This window comes from Orcinus orca, chromosome 20 (genome assembly GCF_937001465.1).
Source record: "Orcinus orca chromosome 20, mOrcOrc1.1, whole genome shotgun sequence".
In the NCBI taxonomy this organism is placed as follows: Eukaryota; Metazoa; Chordata; class Mammalia; order Artiodactyla; family Delphinidae; genus Orcinus; species Orcinus orca.
This window is the reverse complement of record NC_064578.1, coordinates 4,853,411-4,868,314: the sequence shown is the minus strand read 5'-3', so window position 1 is coordinate 4,868,314 and position 14,904 is coordinate 4,853,411. Positions and strand designations below refer to the sequence as shown.

Genomic DNA, 14,904 nt, shown 5'->3' with positions numbered 1-14,904 from the left:
CTCCTGTGTCTGAGGACTCTGTGCTTGGGGAGGCGGCCAGGTGCCCAGGACCTGCTCTGGGAGCTGGGGAGTGGGGGCGGGGGGAGAAGCACAGGGCCTGGTGGGAGAACGTCCTTGGGCTGGGGGGTTGGGAGTCCATGGACGGTGCCCCAGGAGGAAGGGCAGCTGAGTGGGAGCAGAGGAGACAGCAGCTGTGTTTGAGGAATGGGTGCTGGGGAGGCGTTCCTGCTCTGCCCACCCCTCCAGTCTAGTCCCAGCCTCTCCCACTCTCCCTCCAGCCACACTGTCTCCTTTCAGTCGGTCCTTCACGTTCCCCACACTTGCACCTGCCACAGGGCCTTTGCACAGGATAGTGTCTAGCAGAGGGCACTTTCCCCTCCTGTCTTTAACTCCTCTTCCTTCCACTCTCAGAGCATAAGGATCATTTCCTGTAGGAAGCCTCTTCTGACACATACCCCTCCATGGCCTATAGGCAAATTCCCCTCTCATGGCCCAAGGTGCCACCTCTTCATAACAGTTCAGTTTTAATTGTTCATTTATCCGTGGAATCATTCCAGTATCTGGCTCCGCCCACTTGGATGTAAGCTCAAGGAGGCCAAGGAACTCGTCTGTTTTCCCTGTCCTTGGAAGCCAGTGCCAGCACCAGGCCTAGCACCTAGCAGGTGCTCGTTTAATTCTTTGGGTCGGTGGGTGGATGGATGCGGGGAGTGAGGGGAAGAGGGTGTTCCGGAGTGAAGACTGGTTCTGGGCGTTGTTTAACAGGCGGGTGAGGGCTCACCAGGCGTGCACCTGGAGGAAGGGAAGAGTGAGTACCAGCGGAGTGGAGGGGGAGACCCCCCGTGCGTGGGCGCTGATACCCGGAGCCGGAGCCGGCAGAGGGCGCTCCGGGCTCGCCGGACACCGCGCTCCGGCCCCTGCGGCGGTACCAAGGCGGGGCGGGGCACCTTCCGAAAGGGGGGCAGCCCCCAGGGACGCACCCCCGCAGCCAGACCCCCAGGACCCCGCGCCTGTTGGGTAGCGTCCAGCCGCCGCGCCCGGCCGCGGGGGGTGGGGGCTGTGGCCACGGGGCACGTGGCTCGGGGTCCGGGCGGTGCGGCCCCTCCCCCACTCCAGTCCCCGAGCGCCCGGCCAGTCCCCGCGCGGCCGCGGGGGCAGAGGGAGGGAGGGCAGGAGGGCGGGGCGCACGGGCGGCGCCGGGGAGGGGGTCGCGCGGGGGCGGTCCGCAGGCCGGGCGGGGGTCGGCGGGCTTCCGGGCGGTGGCGGCGGCGGGCGCGGCGCGATGTGCGAGCGGGCGGCGCGCCTGTGCAGGGCCGGCGCGCACAGGCTGCTCCGGGAGCCGCCGCCGCAGGGCAGGGCGCTGGGCGGGCTGCTGCGCTGGGTGGGCGCCAGGATGGGCGAGCCCCGGGCGCCGCTGGCCCCCGCAGTCCCCGCAGCGGACCCCGGCCCCAGCCCGGGCCCCGCCTCGCCGCGCGGGGGCACCGCGGTAATCCTGGACGTGAGTACGCGCCGGCCGGGACCCCGAGCCCCCTCCTCCGTCCCCGCCGGGACCTGCGAGGCCCCCTTCTCCCTGGGTAGGGACCCCCCTGCCCCTCCCCCTCGGCGGTCCGGAGCAGGACCCGCACCGGCCCCTCCGCGTCCCAGAGCGCGGCCCCCTGCCCCTCTACCTCCCGGCGGGTCTCCATGCGAATCCTTTCTCGTCCCTGGACCGGGACGACCCCTTCCTCCCCGTCCCCTTCCTCCACTTCTGGGGATCTACACGTTCTCAGAGCCGGGAGCCTGGAGCCCCTCGACCCGGCCACCGCCCCCCTACTTTTGTTCTGGCCAAACCCTCATCTTTTTCCCATCCCGACACTTCATCCTCTACCCCCATCCCTTCCCGGGACGGGAGCCTCTGGCCGCTTCCGGCCCCCTCCTCCTCTTCATCCCGATTCCTGCCCCAGTCGTTACTTTTCTAAGACCACCTCCCCGCAACACACACACACACGCACACACAGGCACACACGCACAACCCCTAGGTCCGGGGCCACCTTTCTTGTCCTGGCTGTAGACCCTAAGCCCTTGTATTCTCTACCCTAAATACCCTTCCCCCAGGCACCACCTCTTTCAAAGTGAGGCCCCCTCCGCACCTCTGTCTTCCCCTCTCCTGTCAGCAGAGGCGGAGCCATCCCCCGTCCTCCCTGAGCCTGGACCCCTCTGGGGACCCCTATCCACTCTGAGCCTCGTCATTCCCTTCGCCACCCTCCCTACCTCACCTCACCCCCATCCATCCCCTCCGGGGCCCCACCTCGCCCTCCCACCCACTCCCCACCGTAGGAGGGAGATCCTACAGGATGGATGTCCCCGGTAGAGTGCTGGGGGGAGGTGGAGGGAGCTTTGCCCCCCAGGGGACAGCATGGCAGTGGGGTGTGCATGTCCCAGTGAGGGTGTCCTGTGTGGTGGGTGACCGCGGGCAGGGGTGCCTCTCTTGTGCATCGTGGGTTTCTGGGAGGTGTGTGTGTGTGTGTGTGTGTGTGTGTGTGTGTGTGTGTGTGTGTGTGACACATCGTTGTGAGTGGGGGGAGCGTGGATTTCCGCTCTCCCCTTCCTCCTGGAGCCCCCCCCTTCCTCCTGGAGCCCATAGCTGGCTCTGGACGGAAAGGGCTGGGCAGGAAAGGGGGATCTGTGCTGTGAGTGCCTGTGGCTCAGTGCCCCCCGAAACAGGCTCACACACAGCCCGACACGCACTTGCACAGCTGAACCCTCTCAAAGCCCCAGCAGCGTTCACAGCTGAGAGTCCTGGGCCACCCTTGCAGGGAAGACCTGTCCAGACCTCTCCTGGTTCTCACAGGACTGGAGGTGGACTCTGGAGTCCTCGCATGCTGGCCATGAGCTGGCTCTGAGTCTCCATTTCCTCATCTGTGAAATGGGCTGATGAGCAGGCATGGGGGCCACATCACGTGGTCGTGTCAGCCACTTGTTTAACGCTCAGGCCGGCACGGGCACCTGAAGGTGGGACCCCTGCCTCCGGGAACCTTGCGGAGCATGCGTGTGGGGTGCTGATAACTGCTCCCTTCTCTGCCTCAGCCACAGTGGCTACTGCCCCGTGCCGAGGACTCAGGGTTCAGCTAAAGGAAGGGGAGATGTTTGAGAAGCTTCCTGAGCTGCTGCTTTTGTTTGTCACAGCCCCAGGTGTTTGCTGATGGATGCCTGCCCCGTTGCTTGGAGGGAGGGGCCTAGGGGGCTCTGTCCTTGAAGGGGTGATGGTCACCCAGGGGGGCCCTGCCTCTCCTTCCATCAGCAAGGCTTACTAGGTCCCAAAAACACCAGGAGGAGGAGTCATCTGGTTTCAGCTGAGGCTGGAGGGGATGGGGTTCCCCCCTCCCCCCCCTTCCCCTTCCCACGGCAGCCGGCAGCGGAACCTTGCATCTGCACCAGATTTCTGAGCTGCTGGCAGCCTACCCACTCCCCCACCCCCCAAATAATCCAGTTCTGCCCTGGCTGATCTAGTCATCAGGCCTCGAGGTTCCCTTAGCAGACACCTCTGTTCAGACTTAACCCAACCTCCCTGGAGGAAACCAGGCTCCCAAGGGGTCCTGGAGGGGGGATGTATAAGGCCAGCGGCTGCATCCATGGGACAGGAATTCTGAGTGTGCGACTTGAGCGTCCAACAGGGCGTGCAGCCCAGAGACCCACAGCTCTGGAAGCACACACGCAAGCACGTGATGGGTGTGAGCGTGTGTCCACGCGCATGTGTGCGTGTGTCAGCGTGGCCGTGGGCAGGCTGCCGGCACAGAAGGGAGAGTGGGCAGCTGCTTCCGCGCAGGCGGCGGGAGGACCTCTGCCTGAAACGCCCTCCCGCCCCTGGATCCCAGCCAGGGTGTCTTCCCCGGGGAGGGAGAAGGGGGCCCAGCTTCCCCAGACCACCTGGGGTTGGGGACGGTGGTCAGAAGCCCGCCCCTTCCGGGCCAGCGCTGATTCGACCTCTCTTCTCTGCAGATATTCCGCCGTGCGGACAAAAATGGTGAGTTTCCCTCCCAGGCTGTCCCCTGAATGAGGACCTGACTCTTTCTGGTTGGGAGTGCAGGACTCTGAATCCTGCCTCTGTTCCTCAGTTTCCCCATCTTACAATGGCACTCCCCGTAGTTCCTGCTTAGTAGGGGAGCCGTGCCGATTCAGAGAGCAGGTGCTGGTGATGCTGTGATGCCTTGCCCGTGGTAAATCCTTGATGTTCTTGAATCTCATGCAGCTGGGCTGGACCAGAGCAACCCAGGCGGGGGCCCAGGAAGCCCCCAGCCTCACTGCAGGCCCTTCCTGGGCCCTGGCACACCTGCTCCTCAGAGCCACCTGATACAGTCGGTGCGGTTGCCCCCATTCTGTCAACTCCGTAGTGGCCCAGGGAGGTTCTGTGACTTGCCCGGGGTCACCCAGCTGCACGAAGACAGTCGAAGCTCTGCTGCGGACCCCAGCAGATTTCCCCACTTCACGCACCTTCCCGAACAAAGTGAGCACGTTGTCATGAATTCAGGGCCAGTGAATTCAGGACACTCCACTTCTCCTGACTTGCTGGAGATGTTCCACCCTGGACCTTTCTGGAAGGCAGAGGCCAGAAGCTAACAAGGTTTACTAAGGCCCATCTGAGCCTCACAGTGGCCACAGAGAGCATTTGTATAAATACCATAGTCATTATTCTTGGGCCGGAAGCAACTCTCTGTGGACTCTAACCAAGGCACAGCCCCTCTCCAGGCCTCAGTTTTGCCATCTGTAAAGTGGGGTGATAACACGTAACCTGTCTGCTTCCCTGGGCTGTTGGGGAAGTGCAGGGAGGAGATGGGTGGTGAACTTTTTAAAAGAGAAGCAGGCAGTGCTCAGTGTTGATTTATTCATCCATCGAGAAAATACTACTGAAGTATCAAGGCCCGTGCTGGGGAAGGAGTGGGGAACAGATGGCCCATCGCTTGCCCACACCCCCCCCAGGGCCTTCAGGTCCCAGGCCCTCTCGTGCGTGGGCCGGAGGTCAAGATGGCAGCACTCTCCCGGGCCCCAGCACCCCTCCCTCCTGACCCTGGGAGTTACCGTTGAGCTATCCCCGCACTGTGTTGTGGGGTAGAGCATGAGACCTTGGGGAACAGCCCTGGGCTGGAAGCTAGTACCCAGGGATCTCCCTCTCTCACCCACCATCCGTGAGTGTGACGGTGGCCACTCCCAGGCCTCTTGGGATACAGGACTGTCAGATGCAGCAATTCCCTACGGAGCACGGAGAAAGAGAGGGACGCGGTGGGGGGACTTGAGTGTCGCTCGAGAAATCGTCGTGGCATCGCGGCCTGAACAGTGTCAGACTAGAGAAGGGGGTTTGGGGGCCTCTCTCTACCTTCTCTTGTGCAGACGGCCTGGGATCATCACCGTGTGTTGGCCACGCCCCTCGGCAGATGAGGATTTTCCAGGGAGGGATTTGGGCTTGTCCCTGTCGTGGGCCCGGCCCACAGTAGGTCCTCAGTAAATGGCTGCTGGCTTACAGGTGACGGACTCATTCACCGCTGGGAGTGCGGTGTGTGTCCCTGGGATGCAGCCGTGTGGGTCTGGCTGTGCGTCACCATTCATGCTTTTGAGAGAGTGTGTGCACATGAGGGTTGAACGGCCGTTCTCTGACTGTTGCTGTACATACCAAGGGTGTGTGTGTGGAGCTGTGTGTGTGTGTGTGTCTGTGTGGGTGGGCGGGTGGCGCCCTGGTCTCCCTTCAGGCACGGATGGGGTTTCATCCTCGTTGCTCATCCCCCGCCCCCCTGCATCCCGGCCCATCAGAGGCCGTGTTTCCGCCCCCTGAGCACAGCTGCGGGGACCCTCGACTTTGCTCCTGCGGTCCCCACAGAGGCGGAGCCCAAGCCCACTCCTGCCCCTGGGGCCTTCGTCTTCCCGGCCAGCACCAGTGGCCGTGGGGGGTTGTCACCAGGGTTAATGGGGTGTGTGATTCTGGTTCCCAGGAAGCTTCCCGGGCCCCCGCTTTGCTGCAGGGGCTGCCAGGGCTCAGCCGCCTACCAGCTCTGTGACCTCAGGCAGTCACCAAACTCTCAGGGTCTCAGTGTCCCCATCTGTAAGTGCGGATCATCATTCTAGTGCCCGCTTCAAGGGGCTGGCATGGGGGGTGGGGTGAAGCGCGGGTCTTGGCTGCTGTAAGGAACCAGCGAGCCCTCACACCAGCTGATGAGCATTGAGTGCCCTGCAACACGGGTCTTGGTTTGTCAACAAGCGTTTGATTCTCACCCCGTGCTTCACGGGGCGTTCACCATCGGGTGGAGACTGCCCGCAGCTGTGCAGCATCTATTAGGCACTAAGACGGTAATAGACCTCATGTGGCGTTCCCTGGGCTCCTAGTGGGAGGAGCAGCATCACCCCCACCCCTTTTCTATGGGTGTCAAAGATCAAGGCTCAGAGAGGACAAGTCGGAGATCGCAGATGCTCAGGTGGGGAGCATGGCGGGCGGTTCTGACTGAGCCCAGCCTAGTTTGCCAACATCGTGTGGGCAGGGAATGGATGCCGGCTCTGCCCCAGTTGTCCACGGAAGCAAGATGCCGGCCCGTGGCCCCCGGCCGCGGGTTGGAGTGGAATCGGCCTTTGGGATCACAGGTACAAGGGCTTCGGCTCGGGCTGGCCTGGCCTGGTGGCTCCCAGGACAGAGGCATCTTCGTGGAGGTGGAGCCGGAGCCTGGGCGTGGCCCCCGCGGGGAGGCAGAGAATGGGGTGCCTGCCGGGCAGCCTGGGCTGTAGGACCTGGAAGGGTGGTGTGGCGGCCGGTGGAGGGGTGGGTGCCAGACTGCGTTTCCTCCAGGGAACAGGGACGCTGGCAGACTCCTGGCATTTGAAAGGTCACTGCAGCAGAGGCTGAGCTCATGCTAATTAGTGAGGACACCTGCAAACGGCCCACTCGGGGCGGGGGGGCGGGGCGTCCCGGAGGTGCTAGGCCCTCTCGCTCGTCTAATTGGACAGAGGCCCTGGCGGATGTTGCTTCCCTCATTAGCTGATCTGGGTTCAGTAGGGCTGTGGTGGGACTTTCAAGCTAAATGTCACCGAGAAGGCTTTGTGCTCGGGAGGCCTGGCGGGCCTCTCTCTGCCTGTTCTCCTGAGTGCGGACTGGATGGAGGTGCCTGGATGCGCAGAAGGAGGTGGTAGCAGGGATGGTGCCGTGCCCGTGGCAGACGTGACTAATCAATCACAGCACGCTTCCACTGAGTCCAGACTTGGCTTCGGCTTTTCCATGTAGCCCTGTGGCTGGGGGTCTCCACACAAGACCCTGCCCCAGGTTGGGTCGGGAGCATGGACTCAGGAGCCAGGTGGCCTGGGTTCGACCTCCCGCTGAGGGACCTGGGCAAGTCCCATAACTGCTCTGTGCCTCTCTGCTCTGTGGAGGTGATGGTATACCTATGTGGTGGGGTGTTGTGAGGACCAGAGCCTGTGTGTCTGCCCTGGTTTTGCTCCCTGGCTCCTGGGTCGTCATCAGTCTTGTTAAAGGAAACCTGGAAAGTGTCCTCTTTCACAGAAGACAAGGACCATAACTTAGCATTTATGTATGTCACGGCTGGTATCGTGCACTGTTTATGGTTGGTTTCTGGGTCTTTATGTGTGAATGGGGGGATTGTTTTGTTTTGGGGGGACTGGGTTTTGAAAGTTAGAAATTCATTCTCCCGTCTGTGACATTAAAACATGAGCCGGGAGAATTCCCTGTTGGTTCAGTGGTTAGGACTCCGAGCTTCCACTGCAGGGAGCGCAGGTCTGATCCCTGGTGGGGGAGCTAAGATCCCGAATGCTGTGCGGGTGAAAGAAAACGAAAGAAACCTGAGCACCTGAGACAGGAAGTTGGAGGCACGCCGGACATTGCCGCCGCCCCCCACGTGCAAGCCCGTGCCCGCCCTCCCATGTGCCCCGTCTCTCAACACGGGCGGGGCGGAGCCCAGCGCAAGGCGTGAGGGTCTTCTCCCTACTCAAAGTTGCCCTACTTTGAGCCCCTGCAGAGCTGTTGGCCGCAGAGATAGAAGCTCCAGAGCCTTTAAAACGGACGAGTGGCTTCTGCTTGGGTCCAAGTAGGTCTGCCGCGTCTGATTGTGCGGGTTGTGCCCTGCTCAAGGGCAGCTACTCGAGAGAGTTGAGGGCCTCAGTCCAGCCTGCGCGGCCCTCCCCTCACGTGCTCTGATGCTGTACCGCATCGCCCCACCCCCCATCAGGAAGCGCGTTTCTTTCTAATCAGCACAACGTGCCACGTGGGCTCTCGAGGGCTTTGACTGCAGACTTGCCAGAAGTACTGAAGGGGGTCTGCAGAGAGGGGCTGGGGCTCACCCGTTTCCCTGGCCTCCTATGTCTCCCACAGATGCGGCCCCTTTAAGGAGGAGCAGGAAGCTAAGATCAGTGAGGAGGGGGCTGTGGCTTCCGGGATGGGATGGGGAGGTGGGTGCACTGAGCAGGAGAGCCCAGGTGGGAGGAGCGGAGGCTGGAAGCTTGGGGAGTCGCTGGAGTTCTGCTGGGAGCCCCTCTCTCAGGGGCCCAGCTGCCCCCAACCCATGAGAACTTCCCCAGCAGATGCTGGTACCCAGGGCAACCGCAAGTGGAGGCCGAAGAGGTGAGACGGGGAGGGAGGCGTTGGGACAGATATGTCAGCTGTGAGGGCCCCTTGTCCAGAGCCCAGCCCCTCCCCATCCCAGAGCCCCAGGCCTGGCACCACCTCCCCCAGGGTTTGGCATCCTCAGGGCTGCATCCGTGGCACGGTGAGTGCCACCGTTGGCAGCGGGCTCACGTCAGACCCCGTGAAGGCAGAGTGGAGAGGGGTCCTTCCCTCCCCAGAATCCGGACCCGGGTGCCGAGGCGGAGATGATTAAAGTGTGCGGAGGTGTTCTGGGTTTTTGGAACCAACAGAGAGGGGTCGTCAGACTACCTCCATGTGGTCAGGTGACTGGGAGAAGAGGTTGCCTGACAGGCTCAGGTGTGCTCTATCTACCTGTTGACTGTGGGGCTTAATGAGCCCCAGCGTTTGCTGGTTTGGGGATTATCTGTAAATGGTGTTGGTCTGTTGGTTTGGGAATTAGCTAGATGAGTCTGTGATCTCCGTGAACTGGAGCTGGCTGGTTAATTGGGATTAGCGGCACCGGCAGGGATGATCTGAGCTGGGGTTTATCTGCTAGTTTGGGAATTAGCGGGGCAGGCGGGGATTACCTGGCTGGAGTTTCTCTGTTGATTTGGGAATTGTCTGGGGATGTCCCATCTGTTAGACACCAGCTGCTCTCCCCTCACCCCTTCCTCGCAGATGACGGGAAGTTATCCTTGGAGGAGTTCCAGCTCTTCTTTGCAGATGGCGTCCTCAACGAGAAAGAACTAGAGAGTCTCTTCCACACCATCGACTCGGACAATACCAAGTGAGCTAAGTCCTGGGGGCTGGGGCCGAGAGGCAGCGTTTCCCTTCTCTCGCAGTGGCCAGTCTCCACTGCCCACTCCCCTGGAGGCACAGAGACCTCAAAGTCCCCAAACCAGCTAAGAAGTCCCATCTGTTTGGCCCCGACTGGCCGGGGCGATCTGGGGAGTGGACAGGTTGATACTGCGTCGGCAAGTGTTTGTGTTTTCTGAGCACACATGGCGAACCTGGGAGAGACCGTAGATTTGCAGAACATACACCGGATAACGAAAGGGAGAGATGAGCCACCTTGACCTAGTTCGGACCCCAACGCCTTGGGCTTAGCCCTGGTCTCACCGCGAGCTCTGTGATCCTCTCCGGATCCCATCTTAAACCAAACTGTCCTCACTCTGACCTGAACTCTCCTTCTCACCCTGTACCTAATCACCTTTTCTCCAACCCAGCCGGAACCCTAACCTGTGTCTCAGTCAGTCCCAAACTCCGGCCCCAACCCTCAAACTCTAAATCCCTAAATCGAGTCCAGAGTGCGCGTTGTACTCACACACGCCGACCCTTCCCAACCTGAACTCCAGCTTTGCCCTCTCTGAGTGATCCCCAGGCAGGTGAGGCCTGAGCCCCCTTCTCCACTCCACACCTGAGTTCCTTGGGGCTGTTTGGAGCAGATTTGATAAGCTGGGGTCCCCTGCGACAGGCTAGAGATGGTCTGGACGACGAGCTGCCACCAGGCCCGTTGGCAAGGGACACAGCATGGGGCCGCCTGGGGCCAGAGGTGGGGCTGAGCGTCCTGGGAGCCAGGGTGGGGCAGGCGGAGGGGGAAAGGCCCCTTGAAAGAAACGGCTTCCTGCCGCAGGCTCCAGGGGAGGCCTTTGTTTCTGGAGCGAGATGGAGGGTCTGAGCAGTTCCTGCAGCGCCCCAGGGAGCTTGAAAGGGCTGCGGCAGGTGCCTGTGGGTTATTCATCGTCGTTCGGGCAGCTGGGTCTGGGAGGAGGCGGCAGGGGTGAGCGTATGTGAGTGCGGGTGGGCGGACTTACCACTAGCAAAGCCCAGACCTCTGAAGACCTTTGGGTGTCTTCTTTCCAACGTTCCCCAGATTGTGAGCCGTAAACATCCCCTCCTTGGGGTGCTAAACAGGTTTTTCTGCCCAAAACAGCCGTTCACACGGCTCAGAAAGGTCGGTGAAATGCTACTGTGAGCACAATTAAACAGGCTTCGTTTCTGCAGGACTTGGCAGCACTTTTCACCAGGTGATGCGGATTTGGGGAACCTCCAAGACAGAGTTTGCAGGGCCTTTTCCCAGAAGCCTCTTGACGAAGCCGGCACACTCTGTAGGCCGGCATCTCTCAGTGAGGGAACTGGGGCCCAGAAAGGGAAGGTCATCAGAACCTGCCCAGAGCTCAGGTCCCTTGGCGTCCGCCGCCAGCGCACCGCCCCGCCGTGTCTGCGTTCTGAAGCTGCCGCCTGCGCCTTCCCCGGCGTGGGTGGCCTTCTCGTGTTCAGCCTCCTCTGAGGAAGGACAGGAGGATCCCAGGCCTAGAGTGAGAGCAGGGAGGGCAACCCGCACCCCCAGCAGAGCCCAGGACCCAGCAGGCAGGGATGCCCGGGGCAGTGCGTCGCGGGAGAGTTCTGCTGACAGCCTGTAATAGCCGTGGGCTGTTCCCCTCGCTTTTCCCAGCCCCCGGTTTAGCCCCATCGGCTCCTGATGTGGTGGGCAGGCTCTGGGAGAGGAAAGGGTGGCGAAGCGCGGTGAGGGGGTCAGACAGACGCACACACATGGAACCCTCTGGAGGGGGCGGCATCCTTCACCTGCTGTTCCCGCACCTGTAAAGCCGGGGTCACTGTGCCAGCACATGGGGTGAAAAGAGAAGAGGCCCAGGAGGTGTTTTACCAGCCACACTGGGCTGTGCTCGCTAGGGAGGGAAGGAGGGCGGGAGGCACGGGACAGGCCAGTCTCTGAGTCCCTCTCATTCTCTGTCTCTGCAGCCATGTGGACACCAAGGAGCTGTGTGGTAGGTGCTGGCTGTGCAGGGACAGAGGCTTGGCTGGGGTGTGTTTTCTGTGAGGGGAGGGGACTGGGGAGAGGCAATGAATGAGGGGCACAGATGGGATTGGTGGGAGGGCCCAGGGGGAGGGGCATGGTCCTCCTATGACCTGTGACCCCTGCCTTCCTTTCCCCCAGATTACTTTGTGAACCACATGGGGGACTACGAGGACGTCCTGGCCTCCCTGGAGACCTTGAATCACTCTGTCCTGAAGGCCATGGGCTACACCAAGAAGGTCAGCGGGCGTGGGTGGCCCTCGGGGGTCCAGGGCTTGAGTGCTGGTTTGGGTGTACATTTCCCCAGAACATCCTCGCGCAAGGGTGCCTGGATTTGTGATGACAAGCGTTGGGCGAACGTGGCTCTGAAGTGGGCTTTGCTTGGGGCTCCTAGAGAGAGTGAGGGACACTGTGAAGTACCTGGAGTGGCTTGTTGAACGGCTCTGTCTAGCAGTGTCTGGTTCAGAGCGTGAGGCCCTTTCCCACAGTTGGGCTTGGTCCTGGGATGGAGTCCTAGGAAGGGAGCGGCAGTCACCCTGAGGACTCCGGGGCCTTGGACAGGTGTCAGACCTGACAATGCCACGCCCTTTATAGGGTTACGGATGGGGTGGGATGGGGGTGGGCTTGAGCATCTGAACTTGACCGGGAATCTGAGGGTGTCTGGGGTGAGAACGCCGTGTCCAGACGAGGAGACGTGAGCTGGGCTGTGGATCCATTAGGAGTGTTGGGAGGGAGCCGGGGGCAGGACTCTGCGCGTCCTGGAGAGAGGGCTCGGGTGTGGCTTCAGAGTCTGTGCCCGCAGGCCTGTCACCTCCTTGTTGGCATTTATGCCCTGGAGGAGGGCAGAAGGAGGGAGATGGGGCAGGTTGTGGGCTGGGCGTCATTGTAGCTCAGATGGGCATAAGCAGCCCGCCTCCCAGCTCCGTTTCCCACCTGTGAGTCTGCACCGACTCCGGCTGGTGCTTCTGGGGGGAGCAGTGGGGTGTGTTCCTTCTCTGTATCCAGGGAGAGGAGTCACCGTGAATTTCCCGAGGCTCTGTGACAGCCAGGATTAAACGCTCACTTAATCCCCCCAGCAGCCCTGTGGGTAACGACAGTCAATCATAACTATAAGTGACATAACCATGGAAACATAGCTTTCATAACTATGGAAACAGGCTCGGAAAGGTGAACCCTGTAGGGTCGTGGCCAGACAGCCAGAGCTTCCTGCTGAAATGGGAGGGGAAACTGAGTCAGGGACCTGGCCGGAGGTATGGAGCACAGCATGGGACCAAGCTGACCAAGGCGGGTAGGAGGGAGTGGGCCACGCTGTGATGGACGTGTAATGCCCAAGGAGCTGTGGGAGCTCAGGAAAGACCAGCCCCACCTGCTGGTTGAGGCCAGGGAGCTTAGCTGATGAAGTCAGCCAGACCAGGCTGAAGGACCCCAGCCAGTCACTTCTCTTTCTGAACCTCAGTTTCTCCATCTGTGGAATGGGAGCATTCATAGAAGGCAGCATGGAAAGCCCCCAAGCTCTGGAACCCTTGTGCAGTGTGTCAGCCCCAGCCCCTCTCCTCACGGCTGAGTGAGGCACACTGGTTGCCCACATGGGACTCCTTGCGATTGAACTCACCGCCTTGAGCCTCAGTTTTCAAATCTGGGAATGGAGCCACTGCCCAGCAATGTTGTCTTCCGTATTAATAAAACGCATACTTGTTTCTTGGTCTTTGGGCATAACTATTCAGAGATGGGACACAATTCTCTATCAAGAGACGATTTTATTTTATTTTTTAAATTTTATTGGAGTATAGTTGACTTACAATGCTGTGTTAGTTTCAGGTATACAGCAAGGTGATTCAGTTGTACATATATTCATTGCTTTTCAGATTCTTTTCTCATATAGGTTATCACAGATTATTGAGTAGAGTTCTCTGTGCTATACAGTAGGTCCTTGTTGGTTATCTATCTTATATGTAGTAGTGTGTGTATGTTAATCCCAAGCTCCTGATTTATCCCTCCCGCCTCACCACGTTTCCCCTTTGGTAACCGTAAGTTTCTTGTCAATACCTGTAAATCTGTTTCTGGCTTTTTTTAATCTCTTCAAAATATTGTGTTTTTTTTTGGTTGTTTAAAACTTTCTATCAGAGTATACTTGGTTTACAATGTTGTGTTAGTTTCAGGTGTACAGCAAAGGGAATGTTATATGTATATATCCATTATTTTTCAGATTCTTTTCCCATATGGGTTGTTACAGAATATTGAGTAGTGTTCCCTGTGCTATGCAGTAGGTTCTTATTAGTTATCCATTTTATTTATAATAGTGTGTATATATTAATCCCAGCCTCCTAATTTATCACTTGCCCCCATGTTTCCTCTTTGGTAGCCATAATTTTGATTTTGATATCTGTGAGTCTGTTTCTGTGTTGTAAATAAGTTCATTTGTATCATTTTTAAAAAAATTAGATTTCACATATGAGCGGTATTGTATGATGTTTATTTTTCTCTGTCTGACTTCCTTCAGTTAGTATGATCTCTAGGTCCATCCATGTTGTTGCAAATGACATTATTTCGTTTCTTTTTATGGCTGAGTAATATTCCATTGTATGTATGTGCCGCATCTTCTTTATCCATTCCTCTGTCAGTGGACACTTAGGTTGCTTCCATGTCTTGGCTATAGTAAATAGAGCTGCAATGAACATTGTGGTACATGGCTCTTTTTGAGTTATGATTTTTTCAGGGTATATGTCCGGTAGTGGGATGGCTGGGTCGTATGGTAGCTCTATTTTTAGTTTTTTAAGGAACCTCCATACTGTTCTCCATAGTGGCTGTATCAATTTACATTCCCACCAACAGTGCAAGAGGGAACTGTTTCTCCACACCCTCTCCAGCATTTGTTGTCTGTAGACCTTTTGATGATGGCCATTCTGACCGTGTGAGGTGATACCTCTTTGTAGTTTTTTTGTTTTTTTTGGTTTTTTGGCTGTGTTGGGTCTTTGTTGCTGCGCGCAGGCTTTCTCTAGTTGCAACGAGCGGGGGCTACTCTTCGTTGCGGTGTGCAGGCTTCTGTTGTTGTGGAGCACGGGCTCTAGAGCACAGGCTCAGCAGTTGTGGCGCACAGGCTTAGTTGCTCCGCGGCATGTGGGATCTTCCGAGACCAGGGGTCGAACCCATGCCCCCTGCATTGGCAGGCAGGTTCTTAACCACTGTGCCACCAATCCCTCTGATTGTAGCTTTGATTTGCACTGCTCTGATAATTAGCGATGTTGAGCATCTTTTCATGTGCTTTTTGGCCATCTGTATGTCTTCTTTGGAAAAATGTCTACTTTGATCCTCTGCCCATTTTTTGATTGGGTTGTTCGGTTCCTTTTGATATTGAGCTGTGTGAGCTATTTGTATATTGTGGAGATTAAGCCCTTGTCAGTCGCTTCGCTTGCAAATATTTTCTCCCATTCTGTGGGTTGTCTTTTTGTTTTGTTTATGGTTTCCTTTACTGTGCAAAAGCTTTTAAGTTTAATTAGGT

The 14,904-nt window shown here is 58.6% G+C and overlaps 1 protein-coding gene across 5 annotated transcripts in view; it reads left to right on the top strand.

The window, feature by feature from the left end:
* Positions 1–1,251: 1,251 nt before the first annotated feature.
* The window catches only part of NECAB2 (N-terminal EF-hand calcium binding protein 2), a 38,742-nt gene continuing 25,089 nt past the window's right edge, over positions 1,252–14,904 (top strand). For 2 of the 5 annotated variants that reach the window (XM_033406398.2, XM_033406399.2), the window contains exons 1-5: positions 1,252–1,495; positions 3,976–4,000; positions 9,266–9,374; positions 11,351–11,376; positions 11,547–11,644. In XM_033406398.2, coding sequence (XP_033262289.1) covers positions 1,280–1,495; positions 3,976–4,000; positions 9,266–9,374; positions 11,351–11,376; positions 11,547–11,644 — 474 coding nt within the window. In that variant the 5' untranslated portion in view covers positions 1,252–1,279. Of the gene's footprint in view, positions 1,496–3,975; positions 4,001–8,396; positions 8,585–9,265; positions 9,375–11,350; positions 11,377–11,546; positions 11,645–14,904 lie in introns of those variants that run through there. The other 3 variants (XM_004280096.4, XM_049704077.1, XM_033406402.2) reach the window with 3 other exon arrangements.